The 25,048-nt window shown below is 39.0% G+C and overlaps 1 protein-coding gene across 7 annotated transcripts; it reads left to right on the top strand.

The window, feature by feature from the left end:
- Nucleotides 1–344: 344 nt before the first annotated feature.
- Nucleotides 345–23,700, top strand: scarb1 (scavenger receptor class B, member 1). 7 transcript variants are annotated; one of them, XM_034602816.1, is made up of 14 exons: nucleotides 345–536; nucleotides 4,258–4,418; nucleotides 5,650–5,791; nucleotides 5,892–6,095; nucleotides 6,709–6,804; nucleotides 7,403–7,518; nucleotides 7,597–7,763; nucleotides 8,050–8,168; nucleotides 15,960–16,033; nucleotides 16,201–16,252; nucleotides 17,360–17,506; nucleotides 20,093–20,143; nucleotides 21,123–21,195; nucleotides 22,904–23,700. In XM_034602816.1, exons 1-13 carry the CDS (start codon nucleotides 417–419, stop codon nucleotides 21,192–21,194), a joined length of 1,521 nt encoding a protein of 506 aa, XP_034458707.1. In that variant the 5' UTR covers nucleotides 345–416; the 3' UTR covers nucleotide 21,195; nucleotides 22,904–23,700. The 7 variants fall into 7 exon arrangements, with proteins under 7 accessions (XP_034458707.1, XP_034458705.1, XP_034458706.1 ...); XM_034602814.1 differs by lacking the exon at nucleotides 345–536 and adding an exon at nucleotides 3,052–3,383; XM_034602815.1 differs by lacking the exons at nucleotides 345–536; nucleotides 22,904–23,700 and adding exons at nucleotides 3,052–3,383; nucleotides 22,119–22,301.
- The last annotated feature ends 1,348 nt before the right edge of the window (nucleotides 23,701–25,048 follow it).

Raw genomic sequence — 25,048 nt, 5'->3', positions numbered from 1 at the left:
TGCAGCTGACAAACACATGTACGTCACATGTACGGTCAGTCCCCAGGGGAGATGTCAAAGTGATCTGTGTTGCCGGACATGGTTGTTTAAAATAGATGAAATTAGAACACGAAGTAACATATGAAGCTGTCATCTGATTTCAATGTGACTCCACATGGATTTTCACGGATTTGGGGTTGGACGCTTGACAGGATGAACCCACGCCCCCGTTAGTGCGTGCAGAGGCGGGGTCTGCACCGTGTAAATAGAGCCAGCACGCTGGACCACAGCCTCCTCTCGACCCACCCTGCACCGTCCATGCTCGGACTTTAAGATACTGCAGCTCATATTCCGGCCCGGTGACTGTGCAGACTCGGGGGCAACTGGGAACTCCACTTTCTTCTCTTCTCGGGCGACGTCGATCATTACTCGCAACCATGCGCATAAATAAATCCAAAGTAGCCATTGGATTTATAGTGGCCGGGGTTCTGACGGTGCTTTCTGGAGCCGTTCTTCTGTTCGTGGGACCCGGGGTGATGAAGGACCAAATAATTAAAGTAAGTCACTCCATCACTTCAATACGTTAGAGTCGTGTATATGAGGTCTAGAGTTTATGGGTTCAAATTCTTTTTTTATGAGCCAATTATTCCACATTGTTTGAGGAATATTTCTTTTCTTTATTACTTAAGCAATCTTTCCGTTATTATTATGAGGTTTTACACATTTCCATCACAGGGCATGCGACACACGTCACACTCAAATGCCATTCACTGCAGTTCAGTGTGTTTATATAGCTGTGTCCCCGATAGGGCCATATACACAACAAATAGCTAAGACAACCAACCAGTGATTAAGGTGCTAACCCTGGAAAGAGGAGATTGGGGTCTGAGGTGTAAAGGTGTGGGGATGTTTGGGTTTAATGGGGGGGGGGGTGTTTCCCCCAACTGTGCTGCAGCAAGTGACTTTATAATCTCTGACTGCATCATGTATAAGGCCTGTATTTTCGGCCTGTTGCGGATATATTAGTATGTATTGGTCCTTAATTGTATAAAGGGGACTTTAATATGCTAAAGATCAGTCGAAGGGTGCGGTTCGACTTAATGTTTTCGCACTCCTGCGGGCGGATGTGCCCAAGGGTGTGTGTGAAAGTGTGAAAGTGTGTAAGAGTGAGTGTGGGGGTGACTTGGCACGTGTAGTTTTAATTTAGACCCATTACCTGCCATGATAGAATCCTGAGTTCTAATGATGCTATAATGACAGCTTAACTTTTCCACTTTACTTGTTTATATAAATTCTAAGCTATTCTATACTAACGTTGCCATTGAAGAAAATCTAACAAAAAAAAAAAAAAAATGAATTAGGCTTTGGTGTCAAACAGTGAAGTACATGTAAAGTTTTAAACCACACCTGTTGATGAGACGACTTATTGCTTTTCAAAAAGGTTCCAGTCTTGGAAATGTGCACCATTCACCGGCTGTTCCGTGTCCAGTGTCAGGTGTTGGAAGTCAAATTTAAATAAAATGTTGGAGAGCTTGATTTGAACCCGAGTCTGCCCTATTTGCATTTTTCAGAGTTAAATATATATCCGTTTTTTAATCAGTACACGCATAGCTTTCACTCTTCAGATTTTGCATAAAAAATGGATACATTTATAAAATACAACCATTTGGCCTGTGAGTCTGCACAAGAATATTGAGTTGGTGCTCTATTGATGTCTATGAACTGTTTTCACTTCAGCATGAATAGTCTGCACTTGGTTCTTTCTCTCATCCTCTTTCATCTATCATGCGTTGACCCCTTAAATTGATGTGGTGACCCTTTGGCAGGGCCGGAACTCTGGTTAAAATCAGCTCGAGTATCAATCACCATGTCACATATTAAAAAGACAAACCAATCCAGATTACGATCCTGTTTTTATTTCCTTTCACTATAGGAACTTGTAATGCAGTGTTAACGGGCCGTTAACCAAAACCTATTGCGAAGCTTCCAGTTGTTCCAAATGCAGCGACCAAGCGCTTAACTAAATTGGGAAAGAATGATCATCTCTCCCCTATTTTGGCTTCCCGTCACTGTCTGCCATTTTAAGGCTCTGCATAGTTTGGCTGAGAGTTTGGCTGAGCTTCTAGATCAGTCCTCACCAACCAATAGCCTGAGCGTTTCTGATTAGGCAAGGATCCTGGCACTCTGGAATATATTTATCTTTTCCAGATGGTTGGGAACTAGGACCAGAAATGTCACTGTGTTTTTTAAAATCATCTCTAAAAACTTCCCTTTGCCCAAATGACCTTCACGTTATTATTTTCATCCATTACTTTAGATTTGTATCCTTTTTGTGCTATTTCACTTGTTGTCTATGATTTTAATTATCTTGTGTTATTTTTGTTGCCCTTGAGTTTGACTGCTGTCCTAGTTATTTTTAGTTGTCCTTCTTTTTGAAGCACTTCAAAATAAAGACAGGCCTATCATTATTATATATTAACAGTTGTTGGAAGTAATAAAGTACATTTACTCAAGGATTCTTCTTGAGTACAATTCTGAGGTAGGCTACTTGTACTCTCCAACAAAGAGGTATCTGTTTTTACCTTTGTTATTTGACAACTCAAATAAATGTTTTAAGATTCAAAAAATAAAACGATTACAAAATAATTTTGATAACATGAGCTGGAACTTGACTCATCTGCTCCCCTGCAGTGTTTACACTAATAAAATATTAGTTATTGTTATTATTTTAATCTATTATGTTTTTGTTGTTGATTAGATTAAATAAAACGAAATATTTCCAATACTTTAATATAACAAGCTTCACTTTGTACGGGACCATCCTGCATTACTGCTACAACTTTTGCATGTTTAGAAAAAAATAATGTGTAGCAGTGTGCTATATTATTTTGCACCTGTTCTTGAGTATAATTTTGAATGCAGGACTTTTACCTGTGATGCATCATTCATACAATTGTTTTGGTATTTTTTCTTCAGCGAGGAATTTGAAAAATTCTTTCACTGTGAGAGAAGCGGTGCGTGTGTGTAGAATTAGCGGGCACTACAATTCCCAGAATGCACTGGGGGGGCGTGGTCTGCAGACAATGTAGCTGCATAAATAGGGAGGACAACGGCAGCACGTCAACATGATCGATCAGAGGATAAAGAGCCGCAGGGTCAATAGACTGTGACTTAGAGAGACACAGTTTGATGCTGGTCACTGACAGTGAGTCCGCTCCGTTCAGACGCTCCTCTCTGCGGACATAAACAAACCGGGACACAGACACTGAGCACAGGCAGCAGACATGCCTCTGAATAGGTCCCAGCTGGCTGTGGGGTTCGCGGTGGCCGGTGTCCTGGCCGTGGTGTTTGGGATAGTCCTCACTTTTGTGGGTCCGCTGGTAATCGACGACCAGATCGTGAAGGTGAGACTGACGCTAACTGTGCTTTGTGTGGACTTTCACCTGAAGTGTCGACTTCAAACAGACACGCGTGGAAAACACACAGCTTCATAAAAAACACTGATAATGATGAGCATTATATAGATATGTATATCATTATATACATTCATGTATAATTCAAGTACAGCTACATTAAAACTTCAATTTATTAATATTATATAGATTTTTCCAATACATTTGATTATTAAATTAAGTAATAATATTTTTTAAACTTTGATGTAATTTAGCTTAAAGTAATATTTTTAAACAATATTTTTGAATGAGTTATTGCATTAAAAAAGGTTTACGTATGGGAAGCATTATATGTATATGTATGTATCTATGTATGTATGTATATATCTTTATATAGGTATATGTATATTTATGTATGTATATGTATATGTCTTTATATAGGCACATATGTGTAGGTACCCTATGTATGTGGGTGTGTGTGTGCGTTTTTTAATACAATGCCTTTTTACAGCAAACATTTTTCACGGGAGCTGCAGAGCACTAATGTCCAGTCCAGTCAAGTTTAGTCTGTTAGTTACAGAACACACATGGCATTTTTGGTGCCAACACTCGTCTTTTAGTGGGAATTACGATTTGCTGAATATAAAATGTATTCATGTTTGTCCGTTCATTCACACTGAATTATGTTAGAGCTGAAACGATTAGTCAATTATTATTTATCAGTTGTTTATTTCATTTGTGACATGCCATGTGTTGATCCAGCTTGGTAAACAGGAAGATTCAATGCTTTTCTTTTCCAGATTCTTTGAGGATTAACTGATAAAACACAAAGGATGCAACAGTCCATTCTTTTCATTAACTTTTTTCTTCATCCCTCTCATGTCAGAACACAGTGATCGACCCAAAGAATGATCTGTCCTACACCATGTGGAAGGACATCCCTGTGCCGTTCTTCATGTCGGTCTACTTCTTCAACATCCTCAACCCCAAGGAGATGCTGAAAGGAGAAAAGCCCATGGTGGAGCAGCGAGGACCTTATGTGTACAGGTACACAATTACATAATTAGATTAACGTCTTCCGTGACAGCACCCTGTGTCATCACCCGTGCATGGCTTTTTTGTTCTGTATTGTACCTTCCTATCAGTAAACTTTGTCCTGCAACCTTGAGAGCTGTTGCAAGGTGCATTCGAGTTGCATACTTAACGCAGACTGTAGATAAAAATGGATGAAATGACTGCATCCCAAAAGTGAAGCCAAAGCATTTTGATAGCTCTCTGCTGGTTTCGGTACAAGTTATAATACCGTCCTCCTCCACGCTAGAAGATGGGACATGGATCAAACTAAAAAAATCAAAGTACAACATCAAATAGTTACTTTTGTCAAACATGGTTTAAGTTTAGGTCATTTTTATCACACTGAATTATTTATGTGTTCATTTTTCCATTGAGTTTGGTTTGATGCTTTAAAAATGCGGTGAAACATCATGATTCACAACTGAGACTGTCTCGCGATTGGACCAGTGTTTGTATTGGCCCGACCTTGGAAGTGGAGATTATTGTCCATCTCTATGTATAGTCTATGTACTTAACTAAAAAGAAATTTGGACCATTTGTCTTAACTTTCAATTGTATCCATTAAAACATTGTCCTGATATTGACTGGTTATATGCTCCTGCCTTGGTAAAGCAGAGCTGTAACTTTGCGTCTGGTTGGCTCACTATGGAACACTGTGTTCCCTGCATCCAGTATGTAGGTTAGTCTGAGCACATGCAACTGGACCCTTCTCTAGCCACTTGTGCAAAAGGCGATGTAGCCTAAACATTGTTATGTAACTATACCACATGGGGAAGTGGGGTGGTTTTAGATCCATTCTTAAGCAATACTCAGCATGTCTGCAGCAGCATGTGATAACCTAGATTTTAATGATTTGATTCTTACGGGTGACAGATGCAAAAATCTGGATCCAATGTCACTCCAACAGTCGATAACAGACTTGTCTTCCTTTAAGACATCATTTGAGTTCCCCAGCTCTAAGAAAAAGTGAATCGGTAAATGGAAGTATTTTGTGGGTCTCTTTTTGTATCCTGGTCCACACCAGGCTCAAATGGTTAGTACTCCCTTCTTATCTGCTCTCTATCTTAGCTATCATCATCCTCTTCATCACTTTATTACAATAGGATTCTTTTACCTTGAACCACGGCTTTTGCTCTCAAGTCTATGCCTGGAATACTGGAGAACAGGCTTGTGGATACATGAATGTTTTTCTTTCCTTTTTCAGAAAACGCTGTCAGAAAGACAACATCACATTTCATCCAAATGGCACAGTGTCGTATAAGGAATACAGAACATACTTCTTCGAGCCTTCCATGTCTGTAGGGAACGAGTCCGACATCGTAACGATACCAAATATGTTGGTGCTGGTAGGACATGATTTCTCATCGTTTCACACACATCTTTCAGTAAACTGACTCACAACCTCTGCAGTTGTCTGCCTTTTCACCCCCAGTCTGTGTTTTTCAGGGTGCAGCGGTGATGATGGAAAATCTACCGTACGCAGTTCGTTTAATGATCAGCGCCACCTTCAAGACTTTCAAGGAAGGACCCTTTATGACCAAGACCGTCGGGGAGCTGATGTGGGGCTATGACAGTGGACTGGTCGATTTCCTTAATAAATATCTACCCGGCATGCTGCCCTCAACTGGAAAGTTTGGCCTTTTTGCCGAAGTGAGTGTTCAAACTGGTAAATTATGCTGACAGGAGTTGAGGTTTATCACCTCCAAGCCTCAGCAGACGACATGAAGACACCTTTGCACCAGCCAATAGTCAATCAATTTAGTTATCTATTGTGATAATTAGGCCTCAAGTAGTCTTGTAGAGCTGTGTCAGTGCTGGAGCGTAGTGTGACCAGCCTTTATCATTCTGCTTTAATGGAAAAATGTGGTTTGTATTTCTTTAAACCAATCACAATCATCTTGAGCGGCCCAAGGTCAGGATGCAAAATAGTGTCCATGATTTTTACCTAAGGAGGAGATCGTTGTCACTAAAATGACAGTCTTAATAAATGAACGTTTAAAAAATGGCAAATTCTCCACAGAGAAAATACCACAAAAGATAGATGAGGATGCCTTTTCAGCATGTAGGTGTTTTTTGTTGGGTGGAAGTGAAAGGAGAGGAGTGACGTAGACAACCAATGGAAGGCTGACACCAACAGTGTACATCTGGTCAGAGAGGCTATAAGCAGTTTGTTGTTTGAGGCCTTAACTGCGGAGTCCAGTTCGCAGATGTTTGTTATTCTCCACTTGTTTCAGTCAGCATGTGGTGTTCATGTTTCTTCTAGTTCAACAACTCCAACACTGGTCTGTTCACCATCTTCACCGGACAGGACGACATCAGGAATGTTCATAAAGTTGATTCCTGGAATGGCCTGACAGAGGTGAGACGTCAACTCCTTTTATCACTCCTGTCTGTGCTTTTCATCCCGGTCCAACTGTCCTGTTTGTTAAACGTGTGTAACTCTCAAAACAGTACCAAAAGTTCCATACTCGTATTTCGTGTAAACCACAAGTTCTAGCAGCCTGTCTCTATAGCGGAGCAGAGACAGGCAAAGCCACGGGTAAAGTGCATATAATCCAATTACAAGGCGTCTGAAATGAAACATCACATTACCTTGAATAAAACTGGGGATTTATCTGGGTTTTACACAATACACATGTCAACAAAATATCTGCGGCAGAAGGTTGGCTGTTCGATCTCAACTGATTTGAAGTGTCCTTGGGAAAGTTGCTAAAACCCAAATTGCCCCTGACAGCTGTGCCAGCAGTGTTTGTATTATAGAAAAAGTGCTGCGCATAGATGCACTGTATGAATGTGTGTGTGACTGGGTAGATGGCAAAACTATATATATATATATATATATATATATATATATATATATATATATATATATATATATATATATATATATATATATATATATATATATATATAGTTTTTAGACATTTTAATGAAGCTCAATATTTTATCTTTAACAGCTGAACTACTGGCAGACCCCGCAGTCTAACATGATCAATGGAACAGCTGGGCAGATGTGGCCTCCCTTCATGACAAAAGAAAGCACTTTGCCATTCTACAGCCCTGACGCCTGCAGGTAAGTGATTCTTGTTTCTGCTGTTTCTCTCATTGCTCCTTTTGCAAACGTACAAAACGGTTGTCCATGTTTTTGCAGGTCTATGGAGCTTGTTTACCAGCGTCCTGGTGTGATGAAGGGAATCCCTCTTTATCGGTATGTTGCACCCAAGACCCTGTTTGCCAATGGGACAGACTACGCCCCCAACGAAGGTTTCTGCCCCTGTAGACAGTCTGGCCTGCTGAACGTCAGCAGCTGTCGCCACAGTGAGTATTCAGGACGAATACACAACTTGATTTATGTCCACATTTTTGTCAGTAAGTCTTTATCTTGTCTGTCGGGACACTGCAGTATCACATCTTGACTCAAGTCTGTTATGTAGATACTGTGAAGTCACACAACTTGTGGTTTCAATTCCCCCTTTGAGAAACATGCGAGTCAGTCATCAGTGTCTGTTTGGAGGCTCAAGCAAACTTTCTCCTGATGGCTGAGGTTTTTCATTTTCACTGGGGTTCAGATTATGAATTGTCCTGTTTCGTCTCCATTCCACAGAATCTCCGGTCTTCATCTCTCATCCTCACTTCTTTAATGCTGATCCTGTGCTCCTGGACTATGTGGACGGCCTCCATCCCAATGAGGAGGAGCATGGCCTCTTCATCGACATTCACCCAGTAAGTACACAGGACGTTGCATCAACTTATATTGATTTCCTGGAGACTTAAAGATTAAAGATTGTTACTTCTTGCCTAACACGAACTTTAACCTAAACCTACCCTAATTAAAACATGTTGTCATCTTAAAATCTCTGTCTGGAGCATCTGAGTTATGTATGAAAGTCCCTCAACGTAGACACTACAATGTACTGTTGGTTGGCCCTTTATCTATAACCTGACCTTGGGTACTGCTGGGAGAGGGAGGGGAGTGGAATATGTGGAATTTAGACAGGCACTATTCTCCTGTACAGATATGATGTGTAATATACAATATACATAATATATAGTGGCATATACAGTAATGTGTGAGGATGGTCAAAAATTCCTCAACATTAATGTCCAGTTTTCTTTCTTTGATTTTGTTTTAGAGACGTGCAACAAAAAACAGAAAATTCTAACTTTCATGACGTGACGACAGGATTGATGTCGTATATTGCATTAATTTTAGTTACATAATAATAATAATAATAATAATAATAATAATAATAATAATAATAATAATAATAATAATAATTGAGGTACCCAACAATTTACCGGCAACTGAGCATATACAGGTCTATAATATATTGTCCTATAGGCCTTTTTAAGTCTAAAAAGATTAGAAAATGACAGTTGTGACTAATAATTCATTATATTAGAAATCTCTGTTGTTTTTTCCAACTCAACACACTCAAAGACAGACTGATGGAGAAACAGGTAGATCGTTTATTCATCATTGTTTAAGAACATTGGTCTCCTCAGTTAAAAGGATATCTTTGCTTTGTCCCTCTGCTACTGGCAGATTTTTACATGCAACAAGCGCAAGTTAAGTTTATCTTTATCTTGTTGCAATCTTTCACTCCTCGATAAGTCAAACTGATAATCACTCTCCCCGTGTTTGCTGGTTCTTGCTTGCTGCTGGTAGTGTAGGTAAACTGAGAGGAGGAGCTTTGACCCTTGTTCATTTCCTTGGTTTCAAAGTCGCACCCTGCTTAGAAAATGTACTCGATAACAGATTTTATTATCATGCAATAACACAGTAAAAGTGTACTTAAGATAATGTCATTGGTGTTTCAATAATCTATAAGCACTAGGGACTGATAAGTTTGATAAATGACAGCCATGAATCATCTTGTTGTAAACCACTGTAACCTGCGGTGTGATAAGGTAATTGGAAATCCCCATTTCCCCATAAATACAGCTGTTTGTAAGGCTCCAATAAAAATCGGCTAGGATAACACCGTTTTTTTTCCCAATCCAGATTTAACGATCACAACATGTTTCCAAACACAGTATTCAGGTGAATCCAGCACGTCTAGACTGATATCAAGTTAATAATTAAGGGAAATCACTTGTGTAACGTGTGTGTATCGCACACTGACACGTGTAAAATAAGTACAATTTGGAACTATTTGAGGAGAATAGCTAGCGTTACTTTTGTTGATTTTTATACACATGTTAATTTGATGCAGATTTGCTGATAATGTACAATCTGTCCTATCCTTTACAATGCATCATAAACGGTACATTTTGCTGCACTGTGCCGCTGGTATCTGTTGCTGACTTCTGGGAACTATTCTGAGGCTCCATGATCTGTCATTGCTGTTTAGCTTTTTGTTTGGTTCTTTAAAAAGGTCCATTAAAGTGAATGCAGTTATTGTGACTCTCTCTAGAGCTTTGTTAGGAAGCACTTAACTGTAGTTTTGCTGATATTTAAGAATTGGGATGTTTTGGTCAGGTTTATCTAGAATTGGTGATTGTTGTGGTGTGGTGGGAAAAGAGATGTTGTCCAAGAGAAAACGTGTCTGGTAGACTCTCCCTGCATGTAATGGGAACAGTTTCTCTTTTCTGGGTTTGGAATTATTTCTTTTTTATACATTTATTGAGAGGACCTTTCCCCTGACAGAAGGCGGGTTTGTTGCATGTTACCTGAATTCTCTTTGGTAATAAATGCCCAACGAAATTCTGTAGGCTCACTAGAAGGGCGCTCAAAGAGTGCATACCCCCGCCAAGGCAAGCACCCTATCTCACCATGTTAAAGAAAGAGAAAAAGAATGCAATGGATTCTTCCTTTGCTGGAGCCTTCCACCAAATTTCATTGAAGTTGTTTGTGTAGTTTTTTCAGTCCAATTCTCCCATTTAATCTCTCATTTATATCACATCAACAATTTAAGATTATAAATATATTTTTCAGTACCTTCGGTATTGGGATCAACAGTATTGCCTCCCATTTTCTCGTTCAAAAAATACAAACACTGATGCACTCTATGCCAGATGTAAAGTTAATGCAGAACTTATAACAAACTGCATCAAAAAGTGGATCAGGAGAAGAGACTCTGAACATCTTTGTGTAGTTTGTTTTCACTCATCTTCCACCATTTGATTAAAACCCAGAGCTCTGACCTGACCACTTGATGCTTAAGAGCCAATTCTTCAATCCTATTGGGGATACTGAGCATATGACTTGCATTACTTCTATGATTAGCTCATCATGTTAATCTCTCTGTGTGTGTGTGTGTGTGTGTGTGTGTGTGTGTGTGTGTGTGTGTGTGTGTGTGTGTGTGTGTGTGTGTGTGTGTGTGTGTGTGTGTGTGTGTGTGTGTGTGTGTGTGTGTGTGTGTGTGTGTGTGTGTGTGTGTGTGTGTGTGTGTGTGTGTGTGTGTGTGTGAGAGAATTTCCTGTTGTCTAGAGTATAAGACTTCATCTGCTCTTAAATGCTTATTTAATTAGTCTGATTATCTGCTGTCTGTATCTCCTCTCTGGAGTGTGATGTATTAATGTTCACAATGCCGACCGCTGCACGCTCACATTAATGTTATCTCTGTAATCTAGATGAATCATGACTCACTTATTTTTGTGTTTTTGTTCGCTGTCTCCTAACCTTTTCTATATGGGGCTAGGACAAAAATCACTTAAATTTACAAAAACAACCAAGAGTTACCAAGATCCTGCACGTTCTCAGTGCTTTCTACCCCTGTGTGCACCCATCTCCATATGTTTGTGTATTTTAGAGCAGCTGTGGCTCTGGAGGTAGAGCGGGTCATCCACTAATCACAGGGCTGGCGGGTTAATCCCCTCGTCCTGTCCACGTGTCCGAGGGAACTTTTGACACTGAACATGAGCATGCCCCTGGTGGGATGGCCACAGAAGCTCAATTATGTGTGTTCGTGGGGGAAATCCTGACAGCTTTGCACATCGAACCAATTTATTTCAATTCAAATTAATAATCATATCATGATTTTAATACGTGACTTTGTTATATGGCTGCTTATTATTATTATTATTATTATTATTATTATCATCAACACACGAATACAAACTCATCAACCTGTAAAGGTTTGGTACTTAAGTGGTTAAAATGTCCCATGCCTCTTCTTTAATCATTCTTTGTGGAACCCTAACTGCAGAGAATGTCACCTGGTGCTCGGGGACATTTCATTTCCTGCAGACTCAAACTGTTAAGGGTCAATTTCCGGCTCTAACATGTCATGTGTAGTTAAAGGGCCAAATGGCTGAGGAAACATTAGGACTTGAAAGAGCTGCAAGGCAACAGTTATAAAGTGTTGGAGAGGGAAGGTTTGAGATATTGGGTGAATCCAGGTTTGCGAGAGCACACTGCAAGCTAGAGAAAATACACCCTGCACAGTGACTTTAGTTTCCGATTTGAAGCTCTGGAGATGTCTTCATCACAATATGTTCTGCCACAAACCCACTGAGAAGCACAAGAAGATCCTGAATGCCATGTTATTATGCAACTTCCCCTGTCCTTGCACAAACTCCCTTTGGATGGAAAAACAGTATTTGTTTCTCTAAAATGCTGATTTTTAAATTTCATATTGATTTGTTCCCTAGCTGCCTATTTGAAGTGTTTCCCCTCTTTATCAGTAGAATGACACAGTTCAATTCAGTTTTACTTGTATAGCGCCAAATCAAAACATTATCTCAAGGTAATGATTAAAACAGTGAGTGGGGTTAGTTACATGTTGACTAAAACCAATTGATCAGTGAATTAAACGCAGAACCGAGGATGTCATTAGCAACATCTAGATGAATGCTTGAAAAATTCATAGACTTCAGATAAAATTTCAGAGTAGGGGGGACAGGTGGACGATGTATAATAACTAGATGGACAGGTTTGTGTGATTTCAGGCTTGGATGTATGAGGTTGAGGATGAGATTTTCAAATGAGCTCCAACAACCTTGAGGGTTGATTGGTCAGTCAGATTTAAAGATTGCTGCAACCCCTCCACCTCTGCCTGTGCTTTGAGGAATATGAGTATTAATATGGGTTGGGGGTGTCTCTTCATTTTAACTTGCATATTCATCTTTTTGCAGCCATGGTTTCATTCAAACAGAATATATCAAATGATCGGATCACTGACAAGTAGAGATTTGGATTTGAGTGAACTATTATTCGATAGACCACATTTAACCCTTTATTTATTGGTTCTGATATAGTAGTTGTATGGATTATTATTGTAGCACTTCTCTCCTGTTTACTTTTGATTTAATTAATTTAATTAATCAAGTAACCCTTTGTGTTCGGTTGCTGGCACTCACATCAGCAAACACCCGGATGACACCCTCTCTCACCCGGATGTCACTGGTTCAACATATGGTTTTCTACTCCAGCTGCAGAATGTTCAGGAGACCCAGATGTCTGAAACCCAAGTAGTCAAAACATCAAAGAGAAGAGTGATGTGCACGTTGACACCCAATGCCAACTAGTTCTGAAGACTGTCCTTCACTGGGCTTATTTATTTATTTCAACCTGGCATGGCAAAGGTTGACATCTTAGAACCTAATGGCCCCTGTCCCAGTAAGAGAGGACAGCTGTCTCTCTCTTCTCTCCCTTCTGTCCCTCTTCTCCGCTGAACCCCAACCTGTCGTTGTAGGTTTCTTCCTGTTAAAGGGAGTTTTTTTTCTCTCGTCACATTTGCAGAGTGTTTGCTCATTGTGGGAACTGGTGGGTTTCTGTAGAATTTTGTAAGGTCTCAGCCTGACTATATTAAGTGCCTTGAGATGATGAATGTTGTGATTTGGCGCTATACAAAAAGATTTCATTGTTTATGGTGAATTACATAAGAGGGTGACCTGTGTACAGAAGCATGACCTAATACTTTATATAAATGGTTTTGTATTTATATAGCGCTTTTCTAGTCTTGATGATCACTCAAAGCGCTTTACAGTACAGTTTTACATTCACCCATTCACACACACATTCATACAGTGCATCTATTAGCAGCACTTTGTTGTTCTATGAGGAGCAATTCGGGGTTCAGCATCTTGCCCAAGGACACTTCGGCATGCAGATGGGGAAGACTGGGGATCGAACTGCCGACCTTCAGGTTGGAGGACGACCGCTCTACCCCTCAGCCACAGCCGCCCAGATATAGATGGGATAGTATATCGGCAATTAAAAAAAATACGGCAATTAAAAAAATAATGAAGCCTAGAACCAGGTATGGACAGGCCTCTGACACAGGAGTCGATCCCTGGACCTCAGGATGCTCTGACTATGTACAAGTATGAATGAACTGCATGACGATGCCTGAACGACCGCACACACAGGCACAGCCTGGACTCATCTCACATTCATCATCACTTACTCTTAAATATAAACTACATATAGATATACCTAAAGAGAGAAACATTCTTTGACAATAACAAGGTTTTCTTCTCCTTTGCTGAACTATCACAAATGTGGCCCATCTCTATAGGCCATCGATTTGGTACCATTTTTTTCCCGATCAAATCACTTTTTGCAGAATCAATATCCCGCACTTCTCCAGTCACTCTCGACTCTAAACTCAAATTCCCATGATTCTTGATCAAAGGCCCTGTTCAGACCTGGTATTAACATCCATCCTGAGAGATCTGATCAAAGGTTCACCTGTTAACACCCGGCATTAAATGTGTCCAGAATGTTTCTCCTGTGACCACTTGTGATCAGATCTTACTTTCTCTATAGGAAATAGTCACATTCCCCATTTGTATCCGCAAAGACCAAATATGTTGTTTTTACGCAGTCTGAGTTTACAGATGTGTCCGATTTCACGGAATGTTTGTCAGGCTGTCAATGTGAGAATCGGAAATTACATTTGGTTAATTGTGAAACTGTAGATAGATTCAGATTCAACTTTATTGTCATTGCACAGAGTACAAATACTTAGACAACGAAATGCAGTTTAGCATCTAACCAGAAGTGCAAAAAAAAAAGCAGAAAAAGTGCAGAGTATGTGCATATGAAAAGTGGAATATGTAAATAAATAAGATATGTACAGTAAGAAATAGATATGGAATATGAACAGTATAGATACAAGACTAGCCGCAATAGAGGTAGGTAGTGTAGATATGGTATAAGTGTATATAAAGTGCAGGTGTAAGTATAAGTGGTGGTAGTAAGTGAGATAAAAATGAGAAATTAAGTGAATGAGGTAGTAGTAATATTGTATACAGAGTAAGTTAAAAGGTATGGTATAATATAATTACGATGAATACACTATGAGCAAGAAGTATATAAGTAGATATAAATATGAATATACAATAGGTGGGATAATACAGTAGTAAAAAGAAGTAAAAGGAAGTACAGTCACTGGAGGAGGTGTGTGGGGGGGGATCACCGTGGTGCAGAGTTCAGCAGGGTGAACTCTTACTTTCTCTATAGGAAATAGTCACATTCCCCATTTGTATCCGCAAAGACCAAATATGTTGTTTTTACGCAGTCTGAGTTTACAGATGTGTCCGATTTCACGGAATGTTTGTCAGGCTGTCAATGTGAGAATCGGAAATTACATTTGGTTAATTGTGAAACTGTAGCAGGTCAGAGGACAGCAGATGGGTAGGTAGTCCTTCACATGTGGAGCAGGATGCATTTTGTAGTGGTCGGATCTCAGGGCACGATCAGGACGCATTTGGGTGAGTTCGGGACCTGAACTTAGAGCAGAGCACCTGTGACCGGATCACTCAGGACGAATCTAAATACCAGGTCTGAACACCTCTCTGCTGCAATCTATGATTTGAATATGCTCTCTAAATCCTGATGTCAATCTGAAAAGAACATAGGAGGATGACTTTGGTATGGGACTGTCTGATTGTCTGATGATGAATAGAAACCCTCATTCATTCCTCTACTTGTGCGAGTCACTGCACGATGCACAAGATCCTCCACAAAGCTCATTACAGAAATGCTAGATTTTCCCTGAGATGAGTGATGCACACTATCGCACACTATCGCCTGCCAATCATATCCACGAGTTGTGGTCCTGGCCCAGGCGAATGAACAACTGATCAGGAATATTCAAAACATATTTTGACACTACCATAGTTCCTAAACCCTGACATTTACAACAGAGGACAAACTTTTCATAGCAATGCACCTGCACCACACTGTTAGCCAGACGCATTATTCATCTCAAATGAAAAAGACGTCAGGATCGACCTTGCTTGTGCATAGGAGGAAGTTGTTATGGGTAGGTCGTGCGTAAAAAGCCTTTTGATGCAGCTTGGCACCCCAATTACAGCCGGCTGGATTCCTTCCTGTCCCTTCCATCAAAAGAAGGCCTTGAGAAGAATTGCTCGTACATGATGATTTCCTGCTTTTGTTTACTCTGTGTGGTTACATGGGAACATTCTTTTTAGACTGGCCCAGAGATTTAATCATCCCAATTCTCTAGTGGAGCTGATATTTTCACTAATTAAAGAAGTTCACACTGAAGAATTTGTATTTCCTATATGAGATTTTGTCTTTGTTTTTTTTTTTCTTCCCAGCAAACCGGTGTCCCTCTCAATGTGTCCATCCGCCTGCAGCTCAACCTCTACATGAAGAAAGTGTCAGGAATTACGTAAGGAACCTATTCCCTAAACTATTGTCACACCATTATCATTTGTCATGTATTGTGTTGGAATCTTTTCATCCTTCAATAGAAAGGGCTCTTGGTATATTTCCTGCTTTTCTTACCACTCGCTGTGTAACCTTGGCGTTTGAAGTCTGGTGTTCTTGTCCTTGTAGAGAAACTGGCAAGATTTCTGAGGTGGTGATGCCCATGATCTGGTTTGAGGAGGTGAGTTGTTACATGTCTTTATTATACGCAGGAAAGTGTTCCTGCTTTCCTGATGTCATTGTTATCATCATCATTGTCTCTGTTTTGTGAGATCTTAGTGTCCGTCTCCTTTGCTTTGATTCCATTTTAAAGAGTTCCGGGATACTGGACACTTCACACAATAATCTAAAGAAACGTTATTAAGACTTTTATTTAGAACATGACAATATTGATCTTTCATCTCTGTTACATAGTCAAATAAAATGGCCATTATCAAATAATGCTTACAAACAGTAGATATTTGTTATTAAATCACTCAGTGGTCATTTCCTTAAGGCTTATATAACCAACAACAAGAGGAAAATGTGCATGTGTTATGTTATTAAAAATATATATTTTTGCTGTATTACCGTAAATAAGGAAGAGTGAATCCAGAGACTTGTTGAGCAGTGTAAATCAAACACTCATACAATACAAGATCTCTATTAAGCATAAAGACACCTTAGATATGTTCATGATTGCTGAGGTGAATAGTATTAACTTGTGAAATCATTGAAATAATCACTATTAGACAGTTATTTCAGAACTATTTAGATAAAAGCATTAATACTGCAGTGTGGAAATACTTCATTACTCTATTAATAGCATCAAAATACAATATCTAAAGCTTATATTGGTAATAATTTTTTCCCCATCATATGATGTCATAAAATAAGTGACATCATAAAGACATCACTATTAAGTCAGCAAATGATGTCATGAAGTGTAGTTATGAATTTACTTACTCAACCAATAAGATTGGAGATATGATTATTTAGTTTAACCAATCATTTGTCACCAGGCATCAGTGGCAACATAATGACGTCATGATGAAATGGCATCATTACAATATAAAAACGTTAGCACTGACTGATTGGGTAAATACACTGTGTCTCCAATGCTTGTCATTAACATTGAAATTGTGTTTATATTAGGCTTTTACATTCTAAGAACTGAACATTTGATATTGAAGAAAAAGTTAAAGTCAGTTTGTCTCGTTGCATTGTCAAGGCTCAATGATTCTCTGCTCTGGAAACTGAAATACTGAAACAATCCCTCCTTCCTTTATTTTTGCCCTTTCCCCCTCAGAGTGGATATATAGACGGGCCTATCCTCAACACGTTCCACACAAACCTGGTCATTCTTCCTGCTGTGATGGAGTACATGCAGTATGGCTTCATAGCGCTCGGCCTGGCAACGATAATAATCGCCGCTCTGGTGCATCATAAGAAGCGGGTAAAGCTGCCACTCAGCATGTACTGACATGTTTTTAACTGCATGCAGCATGTTGCACAGTTGTGCATGTTTCCCCACAAACCAATGGAACTGAAGATGCACTGATACTGACTGAAAATAGTTGAAAAAGATTGACACTTTATACATTAAGGGTCTCTTTGGCAAAATTAAATGTGATGATCAAATGTGATGGCATACAATCCCAAAAACTGTGCTGTGCTGCAAAGTTGTCGTAAACATTTCAAAAGTGCTTCTCAAAGAAAGGCAGATTAAAAACACCAACATCCTTTTTAAAAAGATGGCACAGAAAACGGTAAAAGCCGTTTAGTAACAGTGAGTTCTGAGAGATTATTTAAAAACGATGCTTCAAATGTAGTGTTATTTTCGCAGGTAATATTTTCCAGGGGGTCGGGGCCGTGACAGCGAAGGCCCCGTCACCCTTTGTCTTCAGCCTCAACCTAACAAGCTCAGGGCAGCTCGAAGCCAAACCATGCAGGGCCTTGAATTCTACAACACACCGGCAGCCGGTGATGGAAAGAGATATGATCATACTTTGATTAAAAGTCTGGTGGCTGCATTTTGATCAGCGTAAAGCAGAGTAAATATGTTTTGGTTAAGGCCAGTGAACACTACATTACAATCATCTAGACCAGAGGTAATAAAAGCATGAGTCACTCTTTGGCGGTAATCAAAAGAAATAGAAGATCTAATTCTAGATATTTTTCTTAGGTGGACAAGTGACGCTATGATTTAAAACAATCGTTTCTTTACCCCATTCTAGGGTAAAGAAAAAAACAATCCGTACAATTCAGATGAAACACACTAGTGAAAACATCACTAGGATTATTTTATATTCAATTTCTATCAATAGATCCCGTTCACCTAAATCTTACACACTGGACCTTTTTTAAGCTGAACAAAAATGGCTGCCATCCAATCCTTTTAACCGCAGCAAGGCAGTAATGCAGAGGAGGTAACTGAGCTGTTTCATCTGGTTTTCAGGACCCGGACAGCTGAGTATCATCTATTTAGCCATGTCCACACAAAGACAGAAATATGTGCTGCTGGTCAGCTTCATAAAGATGCACACATGGTTATTTTTTTAATCTTAGCTATTGGTAGTGCTCCTGCTTCTCAAACCACATATCCCTGGCCAGGGGACCTTTGTTTGACTGTTAAATAAAGGAAACAAATTAGAAATTCAAGTACAAAAAGATTCTCAGTTATAGTGGAATTTGACTGATGAGTGTCGTGTCCCTGACAAGTGACATAAGAATAGACTGAAACTGCGACTTGTGGGTTTAAATGAGTTTTTTGCAACAAACTAACCAGATCAGAATAATTGCAATATTAATAGAAAAGCTGTATCATCAGTTAATGCAGAGTCACTGCGGGCCTCCTTATCAGGTCAAACACATGGCGTCAGGGTGAGGCTGGTCTGGGGTCAGGTTGTTGTAAGTGAGTCCCGTAAAAGTCTGATCTCAATCAGGGCTGAGCCTCTGAACTCTCACGTATACATTAAGCTGTCAAAACATCTACTCCTCTGTACGCAGCTGTGTACACAGGAACTCAGATTGTCTGAGTTGTAATATATTTAAAACTCTTGCAATTGAGTTTAATGTGTAAAGAGGAATTTTTTTTATAAAAACATTTTAATACGAGCAGGAATTACAAAATGTCAATTGATTTATGTTATATATTTTATATTATATAATGTATATATATGTGCGTGTGTGTGTCTCCCACACGAGCCAATCCCTTAAATATATATTTTTTTGTTTTAAGCCGAATATATGCACAATATATTATATATATTACATTTGAAAATATGTACTCTATGTCCTTCATAAACTACAATGTGTGTTTTTTCTGTAAAAAGTAAATTGATAGGGCTGTTGTTTTATATGTCTGCAAAGTTACTGTATAGCCAGTTTTTTGTTTTGTTTCCTCACATTGATTTATGCATGACAAAGACTTGCAGGGATGAATTGTTACTCTCATAAAAAACAGAAAATCTCAGTGTGCAGACAGTCTCTCCTTTTCCTAGCTTTAGCAAACAGATGTGAGAGCAGCGTCAGTCTTCTCATCTCCCTCACGACAAAAATCGGAACCTTCAAAAATGTCAAACAATTCCTTCAAACCAATCGAAAGTTCTGCCAGGGACAAAAAAAGACGAACAGCTCCCAGCATGTCAGTTATGAGACACATTACACTTGATGTTTTATAATAATGCCATAAACAAACCAGTTGGTGTGTGTGTGTGTGTGTGTGTGTGTGTGTGTGTGTGTGTGTGTGTGTGTGTGTGTGTGTGTGTGTGTGTGTGTGTGTGTGTGTGTGTGTGTGTGTGTGTGTGTGTGTGTGTGTGTGTGTGTGTGTGTGTGTGTGTAACGAATTACACTTGATGTTTTATAATAATGCCATAAACCAACCAGTTGAGGTTAATGAGTACATAAGTATCTCCTTCAGTTCACGCAGTGTTTTTATGGTCTGTTATATCAGCAGTCAGTAAGTACAGTCAGGTGAAGAGGTTTCAGTGACGTGGTTTAGTCTGAAAGTGTGAACGTTTTTGATGTTGTGTGTTTGCAGAGGTCTGATAGAAATGCTACAATGATCTCCACAGTGTTGGAGAACCCCGGGGTTTGTAAAATGTTTCCAAACACTTCCAATCTACGAGATCCAAATCACCTTGCCAAATTCTGATCTGTGTGATTTCGTATTGTGGTTGTCAACTTGATTTTTCAAAATGGACCTGATTCAAAAACTTTTCCTTTTGAGATTTATCGGTGCAGCTATATTTACTTAACTTCTTCTACATTGAAGGAACTGGTGTTAACTTGCGATTCAGATGCCACATAAAACGGCGATTTTTTACTTTGTCACATTTCCTGTTTTCATTTAGTTCATGATAAAAAAACAAAACGTTATAATGGTGCATCCGTTATTAGTTCGAATGAGGGTTTTGTTTGAAGGTAAACATGCTGTTGAGTTCACCAAAAATTACTTGGCAACGATCATTTATTTGTTCAAGTAGTTTTAATTGTTTAAGAATCTCAAATTTCAATATTGAACTAAATATAATGTTTGGACAATTCAAGTGTCAGCTCAGGATTTGTTTTTTATGGCTTAAACGATCAATTGATTGATCGTTTCATCAACCAGGCAATAAGTGCAGTTACATTTTAATCTCATGTGAGGGCAGGCTTGCTGCATGTGTGACTGTCAAATCCTTGATTTCTTGATCATCATCCTTCAATATTAATTTTAAGCATATTCTCTGTAAGATGTTTTTTTAATTCATTATTGATGCTTTTCTTATATTTCCTTCTGCTGCAAAATAATCTGTCCATCAAAATGAGCTGTTGATTTAAACAAACCAAATGCCTCCACGTTTAATCGCGTATGATCAAGTGAACAAGACCCACTAATGAACTAATAGCACGTCCTCATAATTAACTGCATGGTCCAATGGATTACCACAGGAAATGACTCCCTGCATGAATCCTTATATCCCAAAACCTGATGCTGCCAAGCACCTTGAATCATACCAGTTGCTGATCATCTTTTGTATCGTTCTGATCGGCTGATGTGTAAAGAGGTTTGATCGTTTTTTTTTTAGGCCTCCGACAAAAAGCCAGTAAAAGGCTCACATGGCCATGAAACAATGGAGAAATATAACATAAATAACTAAGGTAGGTAAACACACAAAGACATACATATGTATTCATTGCTTCTCTTTTCATTTGTGCTTAAGCTTTGGACACGACCAAAGGCAAGTTAGATTTGCTTAATATACAGAAATAAATACATTTGATATGCAGATGTGTTGAGGGGCTCCCAGTGACAAGACTTCGGTCTTGGCCCAACTGTCATGAAGATGTGGGTGATTCATTTTTAAGATTTTATAAACTTCATATATTTTTATTTAATACAATTTTAAATGGTTAATGACTTTACAACTCATGGCATTACTTTATGAATTATACCAGCGTAAACCAGTTTTAACATTTACCTGTGGAGTATGCGAACTTCTCCACATAGTGTTAAGCTCCATATGCAGAAATTAGAATGGGAATACAAGCGAGCAGTATGCTTTAAAGCAAACTACATTTTTTGCATTTTTTACATTTTGTCACTTGGCCTGAGGTTGTAAAACTTTTGTATAGTTTTGTTCATCGTCTAATACTACACTTGTACCTGCAGTTGATTGGCATCTTAGGGCATCTTATTAGGGCCATGATTTCGAGAATAAAGTTGCAATTGAGAGTAAAGTTGTGAAATCACATGAAAAAGTCATAGATTTATGGGAATCAAGTCATAATTTTACAAAAATTGTGAAACAACACAAAAACATTTTTAAGGAGAAGCATGCGTTTGCCAGAGTTTCATTCCCTTTAGATCCAAAACCAATCTCATCTTGAAACTATGAAACCCCTTTAGCCAGATGTGACCAAATTTTCTCCTCCACATAAGAGGTAATTTCTTTCCTTTCTTCAGAATACAAACCGTCTTGTACAATCTTTTCTAACTCATAATATTAAAAAATTCAAGATGAAGTATAACATTATTTGTGAAATCTATTTCAGTACAACTTCACATTCTTCATTATACACAGGCAACAGATCTCCTGGTACTCTCCTTGTAAGGTGACATGCAACCCAAAGTTTATTCTTGTAAAATTAAGACCTTTTTCCCAAAATATTAGGAGAACAACTTAACCTTGATCTCATCATAATAATTCTCGAAATCTTGGAATGTTTTTCTTCAACATGGCCCTGAATGTTGAATACACTTTGGGTACAACCACACAGTGATACTGAAACAGTTAAACAAGTATGTAAGTTGTGTGTCTTAAACACAAAGAGAACAAAAAAGAAGTGTACTGAACTTCACCACTGCTGTTTAAAATAATGTCAGTCAACAATTAATAAATGTATAATTGTTGACTGACATTATTTTTACAGCTGGCTATTGAAAATATTCTTTAATAATGATATTTCTACTTTTTAAATTCTTAGATTGGATGATTGTATTTAACCTTGACAACTCAATGAATTTAGTTGTTTGGATATTCTGTTGTTGCTCATTCAATTTGTACATTCTTTCCCTGACGTTCCCTGAACACAGCAGCTTCTCTTTGTCACCACACTGTCTGTCCATGTGTAAACGTGCTGTGTGTCTCATGAAAATAGATACTGTCCTGTATTGGTGGTTGTGAGGGAACACGCTGCAAACTGCAAACTCATGTCGGATGTTTCATCTTGTCCAATTTGAAATGAAGCTGCTCTGATTTGTTTTCCAAAGTTTGAAAGTCAAGTGTTCAGGTGCAGTTTGGCTTGATGGGTTTTTTTTGTCTCCTGAACACATCATAACATCCTCTTTCTTCTGGCCCTGACACAGAGAAATAAACGTGAAGGTGGCACCACACCAGATGCAACAACAACCACTTCAGGCGAAGAGAAAGACCCTCTACTACAAGATGAAATGGACTGACATACAGGCACACACACACACACATAAACAAGCGCACAAACACACACAGATGATGTTGTGGACTTGCTGAAGGCCAACATCATTCCAGATGTTGAGTTGAAACGCTGCCACAAGGTGCTCTACTCAGTATATTCTAATGAGACGTGCACAAGTGAACTTGTGCCGTGTTTTTCCTGCACTGTAAAGTTGATGAAACTCTCAGCCAAAGACCCCTGTTCTGTTTTTCTATGCATTTGTGTTGAGGCTGTTGGGGTTGAGACTGTCCGTCTGTTCAGGCAGAGCGAGTTGAGACACTTCTGTCTCTGAACAAAACACTTTTTTCTACAAAGTACTAACCAAACAAACTCTTTATTTCCAGTGAAATGTGACAGATGTGAACATGCTCAGGCTCTGCTTGGGGTCCGATGATCATCAGTGTTGATCTGAAAATGTCATCATCATCACTTCATCAGGAGCAATAGTAGACAGTTACTGTGGTGGCTGTTATTTGACCTCTTTATTTTAAAGAAATGGTTCTGTAGTAACAACCAGGGAACTAATGACCAGCAAGTGTGTATCACACACTCTGACAATCAGTGAGTTAAGCAGAGCACTTTTTGTATCCTACTGTCTTCTGTAAAGATGTGAATGTTTCTTCTTGAAACTGATGTGAATGACTCCATCATAAATAAATCAGGTAATAAATGTGCCTTTGTTTGAAAATCGAATCATTTCTGTGTGTGATGGTGTCTCCTAGTGGCAGAACTGATGTTCCAGCAGTTACCAGGACCAAAACATATTTTTTGATATCGGACAATATTAATAATAATAGTGATTCTTTTAATAAAGAAGTATTTCTATAAAAATATGTTTTAAGCAATGATTTAAAAACAGGTAAAGTGCAGTCACGTCTCAGGGCCTTGATGTCTTGGAACATAGGATGTTAGTATCTCTGTAATATAACTGGGGGCCAGACTGTGCTGGGCTTTAAAAACTATAATCTTGAAATCAACCCTAAATTTAATTTGGCCATCAATGAAGGAAGCCAAGAGTTGGAGAGATATGAACCCCGTATGCTTGGTGTTGGTAAAAATGCGAGCAGCAGCATTCTGCACTATTGCTGAAGCAGAGACACTGAGGATTGACTGCTACGCGTAAAATAGTGCAGAACAGAACAAATCCAGCTGGATGACGGTTCGGTTAATCTGCTTTCAGTTTGAGCATCCACCCAGAATCAGCAGTGAAAAGTGTCTTTCTGATTCATGGTGAAAACGTCCAGATCTAATTTGCACACGTCACCTAAATGAAACAGAATCCTTGCTCACTGTTGAGCCAAAGTGCATCAGGCTTGATTCAATGTTCCTTTGCTGAAATTTGTGGTGAGGCCGCAGGAAATGTTTTCTTCCAATGACTCTTGTTGAAGGTCATAATAGTTCAGATGTGGCTGCACAGTAGAACAGTGCGCCGCCATCACTGCTGCTAAGTGAAGGTCTTTTGCAGTCATACAAGGGGTTGGATTTGCTTTTCTACCAAACATACGTAGTCTCTTGAAGTTTTCTTGACTTTAAGGAACTCAGTTTGACCTCCACTGTTCCTGGTCACTGCCATTTCTTAATTACATTAGAAAGTGAGGCCTGCTGGAAATACTTTCTTCTTAAAGCCTTCTCCTGCTTCATGGGCATTAGTTATATTTATCATTTTGAGAGAGCTACAGGCAGATGTTTAGGCAAGCCCATGGCTTCTGATTGTTTGGAGGATGTTTGAGAAGTCAGAATATAAAAAGAAACATGGTTTTCCATCATGTTTCCATCACTTGGCCTTTCTTAACAATGACTGTGAACAAGCCAAGGAAGTTTCACAAGATCAGAGAATTTGGTGAAAGCCATTTGAGAGCTAAAATATCTTCAAGTTACTTTTTTAACCTAAAATAGTTCAAAACAATAGCAATACAAAAATCTTGCTTAAAATGTTGAGGAGAATGTTTCATCTTCACCTTTAACTCCTCCTCCATCCGAGGAGAAGGACCACATCATCATTACTTGATTATTGAACATGTGTTGCACCTTTTACAAA

The sequence above is a fragment of the Hippoglossus hippoglossus genome, chromosome 12 (genome assembly GCF_009819705.1).
Source record: "Hippoglossus hippoglossus isolate fHipHip1 chromosome 12, fHipHip1.pri, whole genome shotgun sequence".
NCBI classification, from domain to species: Eukaryota; Metazoa; Chordata; class Actinopteri; order Pleuronectiformes; family Pleuronectidae; genus Hippoglossus; species Hippoglossus hippoglossus.
This window is presented reverse-complemented; position numbering and strand designations above follow the sequence as displayed.